Consider the following 13,449-nt stretch of genomic DNA (forward strand, 5'->3'; position numbering starts at 1 on the left):
GTGGATTTCCCTTGTCCTTTATAAATAAGAAATGAATTATCAACATTAATGGTCTGAGTGCTACCAGATCTTATTCCCTCTCTACTGACTTATGTTGCTGGTTCTCATAATTAGTACTCACATTGCTGTCTTAATAATTAGGACAATCATATTGCACTAAAAATTAATGCAAAACAGTAAATTTAACCATGCGGAGACAAAAACACACCAGTCAAATGTGCATTTTCAGTGCATTTGTAGGCATTTAAGTATTGTGTAATTCACATGTTCCTGTTCTTTTCACAGAATACAGCAAACTATATTAAACAAGTGAGTTTGAATACAAAGCCAAATGATATAATGCTGTAGGAGCACCTGGGTTCTCAGTCCCATGGTGCTGCTTTCTTTTTTTTTCTTGTTGCTGTTGAAGCTGTTTTGATCCTCCTTCAGGAGTTTCCTTGGCTTCCATGACTGTACCTTCTAGATATTTGTTTCAGTTAATGTTAATGTAGATACTGATTCTTTCTCTGATGGTGAAAAAACAAATATATACTGAAGTATGTACTGGAAATACAAGCTGATGTCCTTTGCTGTTCTTTAATATCAGCAAAACGAAAGTGGAATGTTAGACCAGTGACCATTCCCAGTCCCAGAACCATTGCGCTGAGGACTATTAGCGGCAGTGTCTTGGTTACATAGCAAGTGCCTGTCAGTGTAAAGGCAGTGTCCTCATGAAGCAGGGATTGGGAGCAAGTGTCAGAGGCAGTGGAGAATAATTTTGGCTCTTTTTTTTTTTTTTTTCTTGTCTTCTTACATCTCCTCTTCACCTTCGTCCTCTTCAAGAATGTTGTCCATAGCCACCTCTTCATAGTCCTTCTCAAGCGCTGCCAAGTCCTCTCGGGCTTCGGAAAACTCTCCTTCTTCCATGCCCTCCCCAACGTACCAGTGTACAAAGGCTCGCTTGGCATACATCAAATCAAACTTGTGGTCCAGGCGCTCCCAGGCCTCGGCAATAGCAGTAGTGTTGGACAGCATACAGACGGCTCGTGGCACCTTGGCCAGATCAGCTCCAGGCACAACAGTGGGTGGCTGGTAGTTGATCCCCACCTGCAATATAGATGTCAATACTTCAATAGATGGAAACCAACTTCTGTGTTCTTTACTCATATTTCTGTACTAGTATCAAGTGGGCAGTTTGATACTTGATATGCATCTTATGGATATAATATTTATGAAATTGCTGGTATCATAAAAAATGTCAGTGTTTGGGACTAATGAATTCTGATGAGGATATGCCATTTGATATCACATGTATATGGTATTACTGGCTCAGAATTATCCAACATGTGGTTGGCAGTACACACCTTGAAGCCAGTTGGACACCATTCAACAAACTGGATGGTTCGCTTAGTCTTGATGGCAGCGATGGCAGCATTGACGTCCTTGGGCACCACATCCCCTCGGTACAGGAGGCAGCAGGCCATGTACTTGCCACGACGTGGGTCACACTTCACCATCTGTACACAGGATACTTTATTTATTTATTTATTGCCAGCACTCACCAACTTTTTCTATTGCAGGATTTGATTAGATCACTGCAATGGATTGACTAAGTTTACATAACTTTCCACAGAATAACAGCTAGAATAATCATCACGCACTGGCTAGCAGATGCATCCCATATTGTTCACCCATCACACTATACCTTTCACATACTTCACAAGATAAATATACCTGATTGGCAGGCTCAAAACAGGCATTGGTAATCTCAGAAACTGAAATTTGCTCATGGTAAGCTTTTTCTGCTGAGATGACTGGTGCATAGGTGACGAGGGGGAAGTGGATCCTTGGGTAGGGTACAAGGTTGGTCTGGAACTCTGTCAGATCAACATTGAGGGCTCCATCAAACCTGGTAGGGAGAGGAAGACTTGTAATATGAGTGCATTAGGTGTTTATAACGTTATGCTCTTATCAGAAGGAGATGTAGGAAACACAAACCCGTCTGATGCTCGAATGACTGTAATTCTCTTTCCCAAGACTTCTGTTTGTTTATATTTAGTCACCAGTCCAAAAGGGAGATGAATAATCACTTATACTGGATGAAATATGGCAGAACCTTGATTTATAGTAATAAAAAGAATATAGATATCTGAATGTTCATATTTAGTTATAAGACAATTGAACGTAGGAATGAAGTCATCCTTGTCAATATGTCTTTTTAATTTTTTTCAGAGTAATACTTAATATTACACACCTGAGGGAGGCAGTGATTGAGGAGACGATCTGACCAATAAGGCGGTTGAGGTTGGTGTAGGTGGGCCGCTCAATGTTCATGTTGCGGCGACAGATGTCATAGATAGCCTCGTTGTCCACCATGAAGGCACATTCTGAGTGTTCTAGTGTTGTGTGTGTTGTGAGAATTGCATTGTATGGTTCCACCACTGCTGTTGCCACCTAGAAACAGTGGAAAAAGGTACTTATAGCCTTTTGACTGCTTTGGCATCTCCTCAAGCTTAATATAATTGCCTCTTGCCCCCTACAAACGGTGAAAAAGGTATAGTTATCCTTCTGACTGATATAGATCACCTCAGACTTAATATAATGGTCTGTTGCAACCTACAAAACAGTGAGAAAGATAATGAGCCTTCTGACTGCTATGGTTTAATATGCATCTCAGGTTTAATATGATTCTGATGTAAGTTTAGACTATAACTGAAAAAACTTCAGGCAGCAAAAGGAGTTATGAAGTATCTAGAAGTTTCAGCATGTGTAGTCTTCTTTTTGCTCAATAAAATCATCTTGGACTACTGAAATGAAGTGACAAAGTATAGTGGCATTAGCAGTCAAATGTTTAATTGATAATCTAAAAATAAGCAGTGAATAGTTTTTGGTAATAGTTTTTTTAATACCTCTGGCTTTCTTTCAAACATGTGGATGGCACACAAGAAAGAATAAGATCTGAAACTAAGACTATTGAGATCACAAGAACATAGGAATGCTACACAAGAATCCTTAGTCATTGGACCAACCTGGGGTGCGGGGTAGATGGCGAACTCCAGCTTGCTCTTCTTGCCATAGTCAACTGAAAGGCGCTCCATCAAGAGAGAGGTGAAGCCAGAGCCTGTGCCACCGCCAAAGGAGTGGAACACCAAGAATCCCTGAAGCAGAATTGAGAACCACAATTCCTCATGTGTTTTTGCTGTCCATGGGTTAAGAAGACATATCCTTGCAAGAGAAGGTGCTATACCGCTTAGGTAGACGATATGTATACTATGTCTTGTGTTAATTCTCTACTATATGATTCAGTTTATGTTTTATTGGAATCAATGTATTCTTTTGTACTTTTTATCTCATGTCATGTTTTCCTTCCCTCTAAGACTTTTGACAGTCCTTGTGTATCTGAGGCCTACACTACTACTACTACTATTACCACTACTACTACTAGCTACAACTTTAAGAAATCTCACTCTTCTTTAGCTCCGAAACTCATTCCTGATCTAAAGGCTGCCCATGAGAGAGAGCATCAGGCATCTGATCACTGACAGGATACACAAGATACATGACATCATTAATCCAGTTCTACTATTCTGAATCACTTCTGTGCCACATTTGTACTACTTTGAAAAGGTTCTGTTTCAATTTATACTGGTTTTTAAGTCTTTTCATGGTTCTAGTGACAGATTAACAAGATTTCTACATTATAAAGAAGAAAAACACTCTTGAGAACCCATCTAATCATCCCTTTGGCCTTTGAGAATAGTCACAGTGAGAAAGGAGAGTGTTTCTGAATATAGCCCATTGAGCGAGGGCCAAGAGGTGTTTAGTGCTAGTGGGCCTTGACTGTGCTACTGCTGTTGGCTGATAAAATGTTCCAGTTGACTCACCTGTAGCCCAGTGCACTGATCAGCCAGTCTTCGGGTTCTGTCCAAGACAATATCAACAATCTCCTTGCCGATGGTGTAGTGGCCTCGGGCATAGTTATTGGCTGCATCCTCCTTTCCAGTGATGAGTTGCTCAGGGTGGAATAGTTGGCGGTATGCTCCTGTTCGCACTTCATCTGTCGGGATAAATTAGTAAATGAGTACAGCGGAAGGGACCAGGTTAGAAAAGTGGGGTAATTCTACTGTGGCCTGAATGTATGGCCTGTATTCAGAAACACTTTGCTCTCTCACAGTAACTATTTTCAAAGGCCCCAGAGATGATTACCCAGGTTCTCAAGAATGTTTTTTTCTGTTAATTATGTATAAGTCTTGTTAATCTGTCACTAAAACCATAAAAACACTCTTAGACACTAATGTAATTTAAATTAGAACCTTTTTGACAGCAGGAGAAGCGTGGTGCATAAGTGTTTCAGAATATAGTCCTATATACCAGTTACTGTAATATTCTTCATGACGATCCTTTACTTTCCAAGCTGACCTATGACAGAAGGCTGCAGGTCAACAAAGATCAGAAGAGAGAGAGAGAGAGAGAGAGAGAGAGAGAGAGAGAGAGAGAGAGAGAGAGAGTATTGTAGCCTGAATGTATTTATCACGCATTTCTTTAAACCAATTACTCAAATATTCCTCCACAACGACATCCATCCTTTCCTTCCACACTGACCTATGACAGAGGGCTCCAGGTCCACAAAGATAGCTCTGGGCACATGCTTTCCGCTGCCAGTCTCGCTGAAGAAGGTGTTGAAGGAGTCGTCCCCCTCGCCCACTGTCTTGTCAGAGGGCATGGTGCCATCAGGGGCAATGCCATGCTCCAGGCAGTACAGCTCCCAGCAGGCATTGCCCATCTGCACGCCCGCCTGACCAACATGGATGCTGATGCATTCACGCTGATGAAGAGAAAGATTTTTTGTGTATTTATTCATCTTATTATTTCTCGCTCCATTCTGCCGATGCATGTCACTGTAGAGCCTTTATGAAGTGTTTTTTGAAAGGTTCACGCTATGGCACATTAAAAACGGAACATATTTGTGGTTAATGATGTATGTGATAGTGAAATAATATTTACAATGCATAATGTCCAGTCATACCTACACGTTTCTTCTAAATCATAACACTCATTGCATATATATATATATATATATATATATATATATATATATATATATATATATATATATATATATATATATATATATATATATATATATATATATATATATATATAAAATGTCCATTTTTTTTTTACGTACATTACTACCACTTTCCACATCGAATAGAACTGCATTAAATAATCTAGTTGCACAGTATCTAATAGTGGCATGAAACAGCTCACATTTTCATTCCCATCTTGGCCTGGCTAGGCGTTGGGAGTCAGGCGCGGGAACTGGAGGCCGCTGGAAGGCCTGCATTATAGAGGAGCCTGACAAGCTGAGAAGGTCGCGGAGAGATGTAGAGCTGGGTGTGCATTGTCACTCTTATTCTTTTCTTATTATATCATTGTTACTAACGTTTTATGTAAAGTAATATAGTAAAAGTGAATTTTTGTGTTTGAGAGAGAGAGAGAGAGAGATTCTTCAATGCTGGTACCTATACGTATTAGAAACGATGAATCGGATTCTCATGGAGAGATTACTTTAGTTTTATTATTTTTATTATTATTGCTTTTCCCTTCCCTTCCTTCAGTCTTATTCCATTAACAACAACATTTTTCATTCCTCCATTTCTCCTGTTTTCAAAATATGACGGGAATTTTCAAATTTTCAAGGAATTTTCAACTGGTGTTCTTTAGTGTGCATTAATTTGAGTCTTTAGCTAATAGTGTCTTCAGTTGATTTGCTTTAGTCCACGAGATCTTAATTTCTCTCCGTGTCAGCGTTTCTTAGGCAGGACCAAACAAGAAAATCTTAATTAATATGCGTGTTCTCCCTCACAATTATCCTAATAGCGACTTTCATTGTGTTCCTCTGCCCCGCCAGTGAATACTCCAATAATAAACATATCCTCCCTGTACTTCTAATACCGACATTTTCTCTGTGTTCTCCCTGCCCCGTCAGTTCCACATTGTGCATTATCAATTTATGCATCATGTCAGGTGCATGGTGCTTCCTAGGCTATGAAAAACCAAACCATACCATATAGTGAAAGACGAAGACATTTATAATGACGGAAGAAGGCAAACGTAAAAGCAAAGCTTTAGCTTCAGTGGGAAACTTGGAGTGAATTAATGCCAGATGTCTCCAGCGACTATTTCCGTCCACTGAGTTCTGCATGGACAACGTTGAAAGAAGAGGATCTAGCGGAAGTGATTGGGGTTTTCATGTGTTCCTGTGATTCGAGTGCCAGTTAAATTAGTATTCTGCTCGTTTAGTGGGAGAGATCTTATGAAAACCTGACCAGTCAATCGTTATAGCTCTCGACAAGCGACTAGAAAACGCTCGTGGCAACGAAGAGGAATTATGTAAAAAAAAAAAAAAAAAGAAAAGAAAAAAAGAAGTTAAGAATAGTAATAATGATTGTAGAAGTAGTAGTAGTAGTAGTAGTAGTAGTAGTAGTAGTAGTAATAGGTATGTCGCGTTTACTACTACTACTACTACTACTACTAGAAATACTGCTTCAGTGGGAGGAAAAAGAGTGAACTTAGATTCTATTCACAAAAATATTGAGATAACATGAATGCATTAACTTATGACTCCTAAAACTACTACTGACACTTGGAACTGTCGGCTCCCACCCATTCTCCCTTTAGTTCCTCTCTGTCCATTCTCACAAGTTCAATTTCTTTTCCCCTTTAACTTATATTTACGAAACTGAAAAGTTCTATATAGGAACAGTTACTTCAGAGAGAGAGAGAGAGAGAGAGAGAGAGAGAGAGAGAGAGAGCACTCTCATGAACGAAAACAAGATATAGCGAGACTGGAACCTGATGAAATAATCATACAGCGCATGCGTGTGCTTGACATTTCCACCACCAGCGTGCCTCGTGTGCGTCAGCTGGGCGTCCACACAAAGACCACTTCTAACAACAATGAAAGCTCCACGTGGGGAAGGAAGGCGAGAGGGAAGAGAAATGAGCGCCCCTTCACTACTGTAGCCATGAATATGTTATGACTGAATGGTGACTCATGCCTCGCTTTTCGTGTGTTGAGAGAGAGAGAGAGAGAGAGAGAGAGAGAGAGAGAGAGAGAGAGAGAGAGAGAGAGAGAGAGAGAGAGTATCCATTCATGTGTTCCATAGCCCAATATTTTGAAGCGCTTCAGTTCTCAAAAGACCATTTTCGAAAACCACAGATGAGAACAGTCAGATTTGTATTGATAGTTTTTTTCACCGATGGTGTAAAATCCTTGCTATATCATCACTAGTACTGTAACATGCCACCACTAGGATTCCAAATAACTACTCAAGCCTGTTGTAAAATTGTAGAGGCAGGCGCAGTGACGTTTGAGAACACGGCTTCTGTGCCTCTTGTCGCGCAGTGCTGCCTATTGAAGCGACTCCGCTATAAAGAATTCAGTGACAGAAAGCGGTCAGTGAACTCTTGCGACTAGTGTTTATACTCATATTTACTTCTTTTGTGACTATGAGAGTGAGGATGTAATAGAAGTGTTTATGAGTTAATTTTAACAGATCCTCAGGTCCTTGCTAGGCTGTTTGATTCAAGTATAGTACCATACATTAGGTATACATAAGTGTTGAGGGAATTTCAACGTATCTTAAGGTCCTAGCTAGGCTATTAAATCCATTACACTATCTATAACATCATCCCTTTTACTAGTAAACTCTCGAACTCCTTGTCTTTTCCTTTCCTTTGAACACGGATGATATAAGGAAGTTATAGGGAAGTTATATACGTGGGTGGTGGTGATGGTGGTGGTGGTTTAAAAAAGATAGGGTAGAAAAGAGATAAAGAGAAGGTGAGAGAGATAATGAAGATAAAAATTCAGAGAGAGAGAGAGAGAGAGAGAGAGAGAGAGAGAGAGAGAGAGAGAGAGAGAGAGAGAGAGAGAGAGAGAGGGGGGGATAAAGATAGACAGACAGAGAGAGAAGAGGTGGGAGGAAATGAAGAAAAGGAATTAAGAGACAGGATAAAGATAGAGAAATAGGGGAGGGGAGAGAAAATGAAGAAAAGGAATTAAGAGACAGGATAAAGATAGATAGACAGAGAAAAGGGGAGCGAGGGAATAAAAAAAAAAAGGAATTAAGAGAAATGAGAGATAATAAGAACTAGAGAGAGGAGAGGAGAGGAGAGAGAGATAAGAAAAGAGAGAAAAAAGAACAATAACAACAATGATAAATAGAGAGAAGAGGAGAAAAGCTTAAAAAGAAAGAAAGAAAGAAAAAAGAAAAATTAATATAGAAAAAAAAATAAGGAAAAATTACACCAACAGAGAGAGAGAGAGAGAGAGAGAGAGAGAGAGAGAGAGAGAGAGAGAGAGAGAGAGAGAGAGAGAGAGAGAAACCCAAAACCACTACCACCACCACCGCAATCACACCAAACCCTCAACTCATTATTATAGTCAACACATCCTTACAACCTCTCCTGTATACTTTCTCAGCGAAGGAAGGTAACAGAAGTCTGGTGTGACATCCTATGGGCGTGACGGGGACTTGCTGTGCCCTTGGGGATGCCCTTGGGAGTGGCCAGCACCTCGAGGAAGTGAATAACTCAACCGATTCTCCGTACGCTTGCCTTTCTTCTTACTTTTAATTTAAGCTGTTTCCAGAGGGAGTTTTCAAGACCTTTATAATATTGAATAATCCTTTTGACTGTACTTTTAGGACTGAGACCTTCAGTAGGCCTTTTTCCTCATCGTCTCTTGTTGTTCTTGTCTTGAGCCTCTCATATATAAACAAACAAACAAACAAACAAACAAACAAAAAACACTAGCTATAAAGAAAAGGAAGAAAGTACAAGTCGATGGGTTGTATTGTTTGTTGGTGAGGATATAAATGCTCGTTACTATGGCAAGTAATGTCTAGTGTGCATTGTGTAGATGGGGAGCACTCTACTTGTCGGGGTTATGCACTGCTGTCTTTCCGAGTGGCTTTCTTTCGTTTGTGAGTGCGTGTGAGTGCGTGAGGGTGTTCTCAGAGTCCGTAAGGTTGTAATGATTCTTGCTACACTGCCTTTCTTTCGTGTGTGTGTGTGTGTGTGTGTGTGTAAGATTGTCTTTCATTAATGGGCGTGTATAGCTGTGTCTTCGCTTCCCTTTCCTTCTTTTATTCTTTGTTACTCATTTCTTCTCTTTCTGTGTTTTCTTTATTAATTCCTCTCTTCTTCTCTTCTAGCGTTCCTTCTTTTCTCCTTTGTCACTCATTATTTTTCTCTCTCTCTCTGTTTTTTTTTCTGTATTAATTCTTCTTAACTTCTTTTTTGCACTTCAGTTTCCTCTAAACTCCACTTCTTTCTTCTGGCACGTGTGTTAAACTTCCTTCCTGGTCTGTCTGTCTGTGTGTGTGCGTGTGTGTGTGCGTGTGTGTGTGTGTGTGTGTGTGTGTGTGATGACTCCTGCTGCACTGTGTCATGGTATTGATCTTTCGTGGACCAGCAACAATACACACACACAAACTCCCTCCCTACCGCCTCTAAGAAGGTCTTGCCGTATCGGGTAGAGAACACTCGAGAAAACTTGTACTAGAGAAAACTTGTACTAGTAGGAAAGCGCACACGAACCCACCCGCACACCCACCCACCCACCCACACACACACACACACACACACAGTAGGTATAAGAGGAGGCTAGTGATCTTTTCCTAATCTCTCTCTCTCTCTCTCTCTCTCTCTCTCTCTCTCTCTCTCTCTCTCTCTCTCTCTCTCTCTCTCTCTCTCTGCATAATTCAAACTACAAGCTCGTGTTCCGTCAGTCCCCACCTCTACTTCTGTCCAACTAACTTTTCAAACTCATAGTGTTCTTCGCTCACCCGCACCGCTGCCGCCTCCGGACCATTCCTACTATTGATTTTTCCTGCTTGAGAAGCTGAATTTATGAAGTGTGTGTGTGTGTGTGTGTGTGTGTGTGTGTGTGTGTGTGTGTGTGTAGTGCGAAAGATCTCTGGAGTTTTCTACGTGACACGACAGGAATGACAGTTAAATGAAATAAAGTTGAAATAATCATAAATCAACGTCATTGTCTGAAATATTGACACGTGCAAATGTTTAATCTTTCCAGTGTTTGAGAAATTTTTCCACAACACTGTTTAAACTAATTTTTGCGCTAGAGTCTCTTAATGAATTACGCTGACTAGAAAAAAAAATCATAAAGTAACATTCATTTGTCTTTTGTTACTCACTTGTATTTATATTAGAGTCTCTTAACTGTTCTGTAGACTAGGGAAATCATAAATCAGTCTCCTATTCTCTCTTATTAGTGTGTGTCCTTTCCAACACTTTTTAGCTCTCTGAATGCTAACAAAGAACAAAGACAGTAGTCAGAAGGCTTAACAGTGAAAACAAAGGCTATTACAACACCATGAAGGAGTTGAGCCCTTTAGCTTGGTGTCACACGAGACTTTCTTACTCGGAGGACAAAATTAACGTATTCGCTTTATTTTATTCGTATGGCTCCGTTTTTATCGCTCTGAATGCTGATAGTGGTGAAAATAAAGGCTATTAGAACACTGTGAAGGAGTTAAGCCTCTTAGCTTGGCGCCGCTCGAGACTTTCCTCTTCCATCGGCCTGGCAACTCCCTCTAGCTAGCGTCCGGCCCGCCCCTTTCGTCCCTTCCTCACCAACACAGCTATCGATGTCTATTGATCAGCGAGCCACTTGAAAGAAATTACTCTTTGAAGACCGACACTCTACACAGTTTTTATTCGTGTTACATATGAGAAAATCGAGATCTCTTGATGCTTACTGGTGATTAACATAGATTTTTACTACTGAAGGGTGTATACGGTTACTGGTCAGGGCGTATACATGGAATTTGTGGGTTTTGGTTGGTCAGAGAGGAAGGAAGGTGTTGAGGAATGAAATGTTTATGTTGAAATCAATAAATGGATTGGATGAAGCGACGCAGTTCGAAGCATACCCTCTGTTGCGTGTGTGTGTGTGTGTGTATAGCAGACAAGACTCTCTCCATAACTCCTGTTTGTTCGGGAGCTTACCAACATGTGGAGGGTTTTGATTGGGTAGCTTACGAAAAGACTGTGGAGAGAGCTTTTCGAGGATGTAATAAGCGATGATACTCAAATGTCTTCAGAAACGATAACAAGACCAGTAGCAACACTAACAATAACAAGAGTAGTAATAGTAGTAGTAGTAGTAGTAGTAGTAGTAGTAGTAGTAGTAGTAGCAGTAGTAGTAGTAGTAGTAGTAGTAGTAGTAGTAGTAATGACAGCAGAAACTACAAGACAGAACCAATGCATACACAACCTGCGCTTCAACCCAAAACTTCAGAAGCAAAATCAGCAAAGAGGTTGATTAAAGCTTCTTGAACACACAGACACCCACAGCTTCAAATAGTCACCTCATCAGTGCTAGTCTCCACCGCACTAATCGCCCTAAACTGACTGATCTAATCGACTGAGAGTGACGCAACAGAGGTCATGCCCTTGACTTGAGTCTTGTGATCACCTGCAGTTTAAAGACGCACTGATGTATGAAGGACAAGACTGACTATCTTAATCTAGAGACGTACTGATAAAAACAGCCGCTTTAATTAAACTAATCTGCCTGGCTAAGACTCCTTTTAGCGCAGCAATGAGGTCAGGAACTAGTCTTGCGATCATCTGCAGTTTAAAGACGCACTGATGTAAGAAGGACAAGACTGACAACCTTAATTTTATAGACGTACTGATAAAAAACTAAACCCCTAAACTGACTGATTTGATTCACTAAGACTCCTTTTAGCGCAACAATGAGGTCAGGCACTAGTCTTGCGATCATCTGCAGTTTAAAGACGCACTGGTGTAAGATTCACTTCCTTAATCTAGAGTCGTATTGATAAAAGCCCTTGGAAGAAACTTAGAAGGACGCAGATAATGGGAGATGGATGGCAGTGAAATCTAAAGTTTGTTTCCCTTTCAGTAGTTTCCAAGAAGTTAATCAGTCTTGGAAGTTTGGCATGCGCGATTACAAGTATCATCTTTAATCTTAATCTTGAGGAAGGACGGATTGGTGGGTGACAGGAGAACGTACTATAACACTCGTCCCTTTAACACACACACACACACACACATACACACACACACACTGACAGCGAAAGACTCAACACAAACACACAAACACTAAACAACACATAGCACAATGCCATTACACACTTTGCCTGAAATGATACGAAATGCTTAGCTAACGAAACCCTCTGCTGCATAAAGACCCTCCCAATGCAGCCTATGACATTAAACTCATAATCCTATATCACCTAGTCGCGTCATTCCACCCTGTCGCATTTTTCCCTCCCGTTTTTCACTGCAGTTCTGATGTCATGGGTTGGAAATAACATAACTGAATTGCAACCCTTGCCATACCTTGTTGAGAAGTACGGAGCGTGTTTGACTCACCATATTGACAGAAGGGAGGTGTCAGGCTACTAAGGAATAACAAAGAAAGGGTTCCGTGTCTCCCCGAGCTTGCAAGAACCGTTATCAGCCGCCCTCGCAACGCACTCAGCTCAACTACTGTCCTGGGTGGGGTCTGCTCAGAGGTGGACCCCCTGCGCGCGCATTTCACTCCCCGGCCTCCCACTCCCTCTACACCCCATTGCATGCCTTCCACGGTCTAATTGTATCGTCAGAACACATAACCCCATATATTCGTGGGTTTTGGGTGAACTGTCGCTGCGCGTAGAGCTAAAATGAGGCTGTAGTTTTTAGTTAGCATCAGCAGAACACGTGTTATCTTTCTATTCCCGCCGTGGGCTCTGGATAAACTAACACTGAATGCAGAGTTGGGGTGAGGGATTAGCTCACAGTAAAACTCTGGAACCCTCTACCTGTCTCTGCTCTCCTCCCTTCCTATGACTTGAACTGCTGCAAGGGAGGAGTGTTACGACATCTCTGAAAGTAAATTGGCCTTCCTTTGTCTTTTTCTGAGTTTTGAGTCTTGTGGGAGCGGCAAATTAGCGTTTTTTTTTCCTTTCTTTTGTACCCTTGGTTGGTTGGCTTCATTATACTGTTAAATGCGAGCAATTTCCTACGAATGTACTCTTCCTTTCCCCTCTCACTACACGCGTTCCACTTACTAATTCTACCCGAAGCACATAATATAAATGAACCTGAGCAATAAGCCTTGAACATAATTGTCACCGCATCGTTAGCCTTCCCAGTGCAGATATATAGGCAAAAAAAGGGTAATTCATCAAGATTTTCAGCTCCCATAGTGAATTTAATACGTCTTATCCTATCCAGAACACAGAACAGCAACATACTCAAACAGTAAGTCTTGGATCTAATTGTCAATGGGTCGTCAGCCTTCTCAATGCGGATATCTAAGAGACACGTGATTTGCTATAATTTTCAGCCTCCAATGTAAAATGTATACTTCTATATTATGAGCTGATATATTCTAATAGGTCTTTAGAATATATTAACTCATTA

The 13,449-nt window shown here is 40.8% G+C and overlaps 1 protein-coding gene across 1 annotated transcript; it reads right to left on the reverse strand.

The window, feature by feature from the left end:
* Nucleotides 1-211: 211 nt before the first annotated feature.
* LOC135109294 (tubulin alpha-1 chain-like) lies at nucleotides 212-12,551 on the reverse strand. Its single transcript, XM_064020596.1, has 8 exons — nucleotides 12,415-12,551; nucleotides 4,582-4,804; nucleotides 3,864-4,036; nucleotides 3,009-3,137; nucleotides 2,234-2,433; nucleotides 1,714-1,888; nucleotides 1,344-1,496; nucleotides 212-1,086 (listed from the first exon to the last, which is right to left on the reverse strand). Exons 1-8 carry the CDS (start codon nucleotides 12,415-12,417, stop codon nucleotides 790-792), a joined length of 1,353 nt encoding a protein of 450 aa, XP_063876666.1. The 5' UTR covers nucleotides 12,418-12,551; the 3' UTR covers nucleotides 212-789.
* Nucleotides 12,552-13,449: the final 898 nt, after the last annotated feature.

This window comes from Scylla paramamosain, chromosome 18, assembly GCF_035594125.1.
Source record: "Scylla paramamosain isolate STU-SP2022 chromosome 18, ASM3559412v1, whole genome shotgun sequence".
Lineage (NCBI taxonomy): Eukaryota > Metazoa > Arthropoda > Malacostraca > Decapoda > Portunidae > Scylla > Scylla paramamosain.

Coding starts and splice junctions, on each gene's coding strand:
- LOC135109294 (XM_064020596.1), bottom strand. Junction 1,889..2,233: donor TCAATCACTGCCTCCCTCAG/GTGTGTAATATT, acceptor TCTCCCTACCAG/GTTTGATGGAGCCCTCAATG. Junction 1,087..1,343: donor GGTGTCCAACTGGCTTCAAG/GTGTGTACTGCC, acceptor TCTATATTGCAG/GTGGGGATCAACTACCAGCC.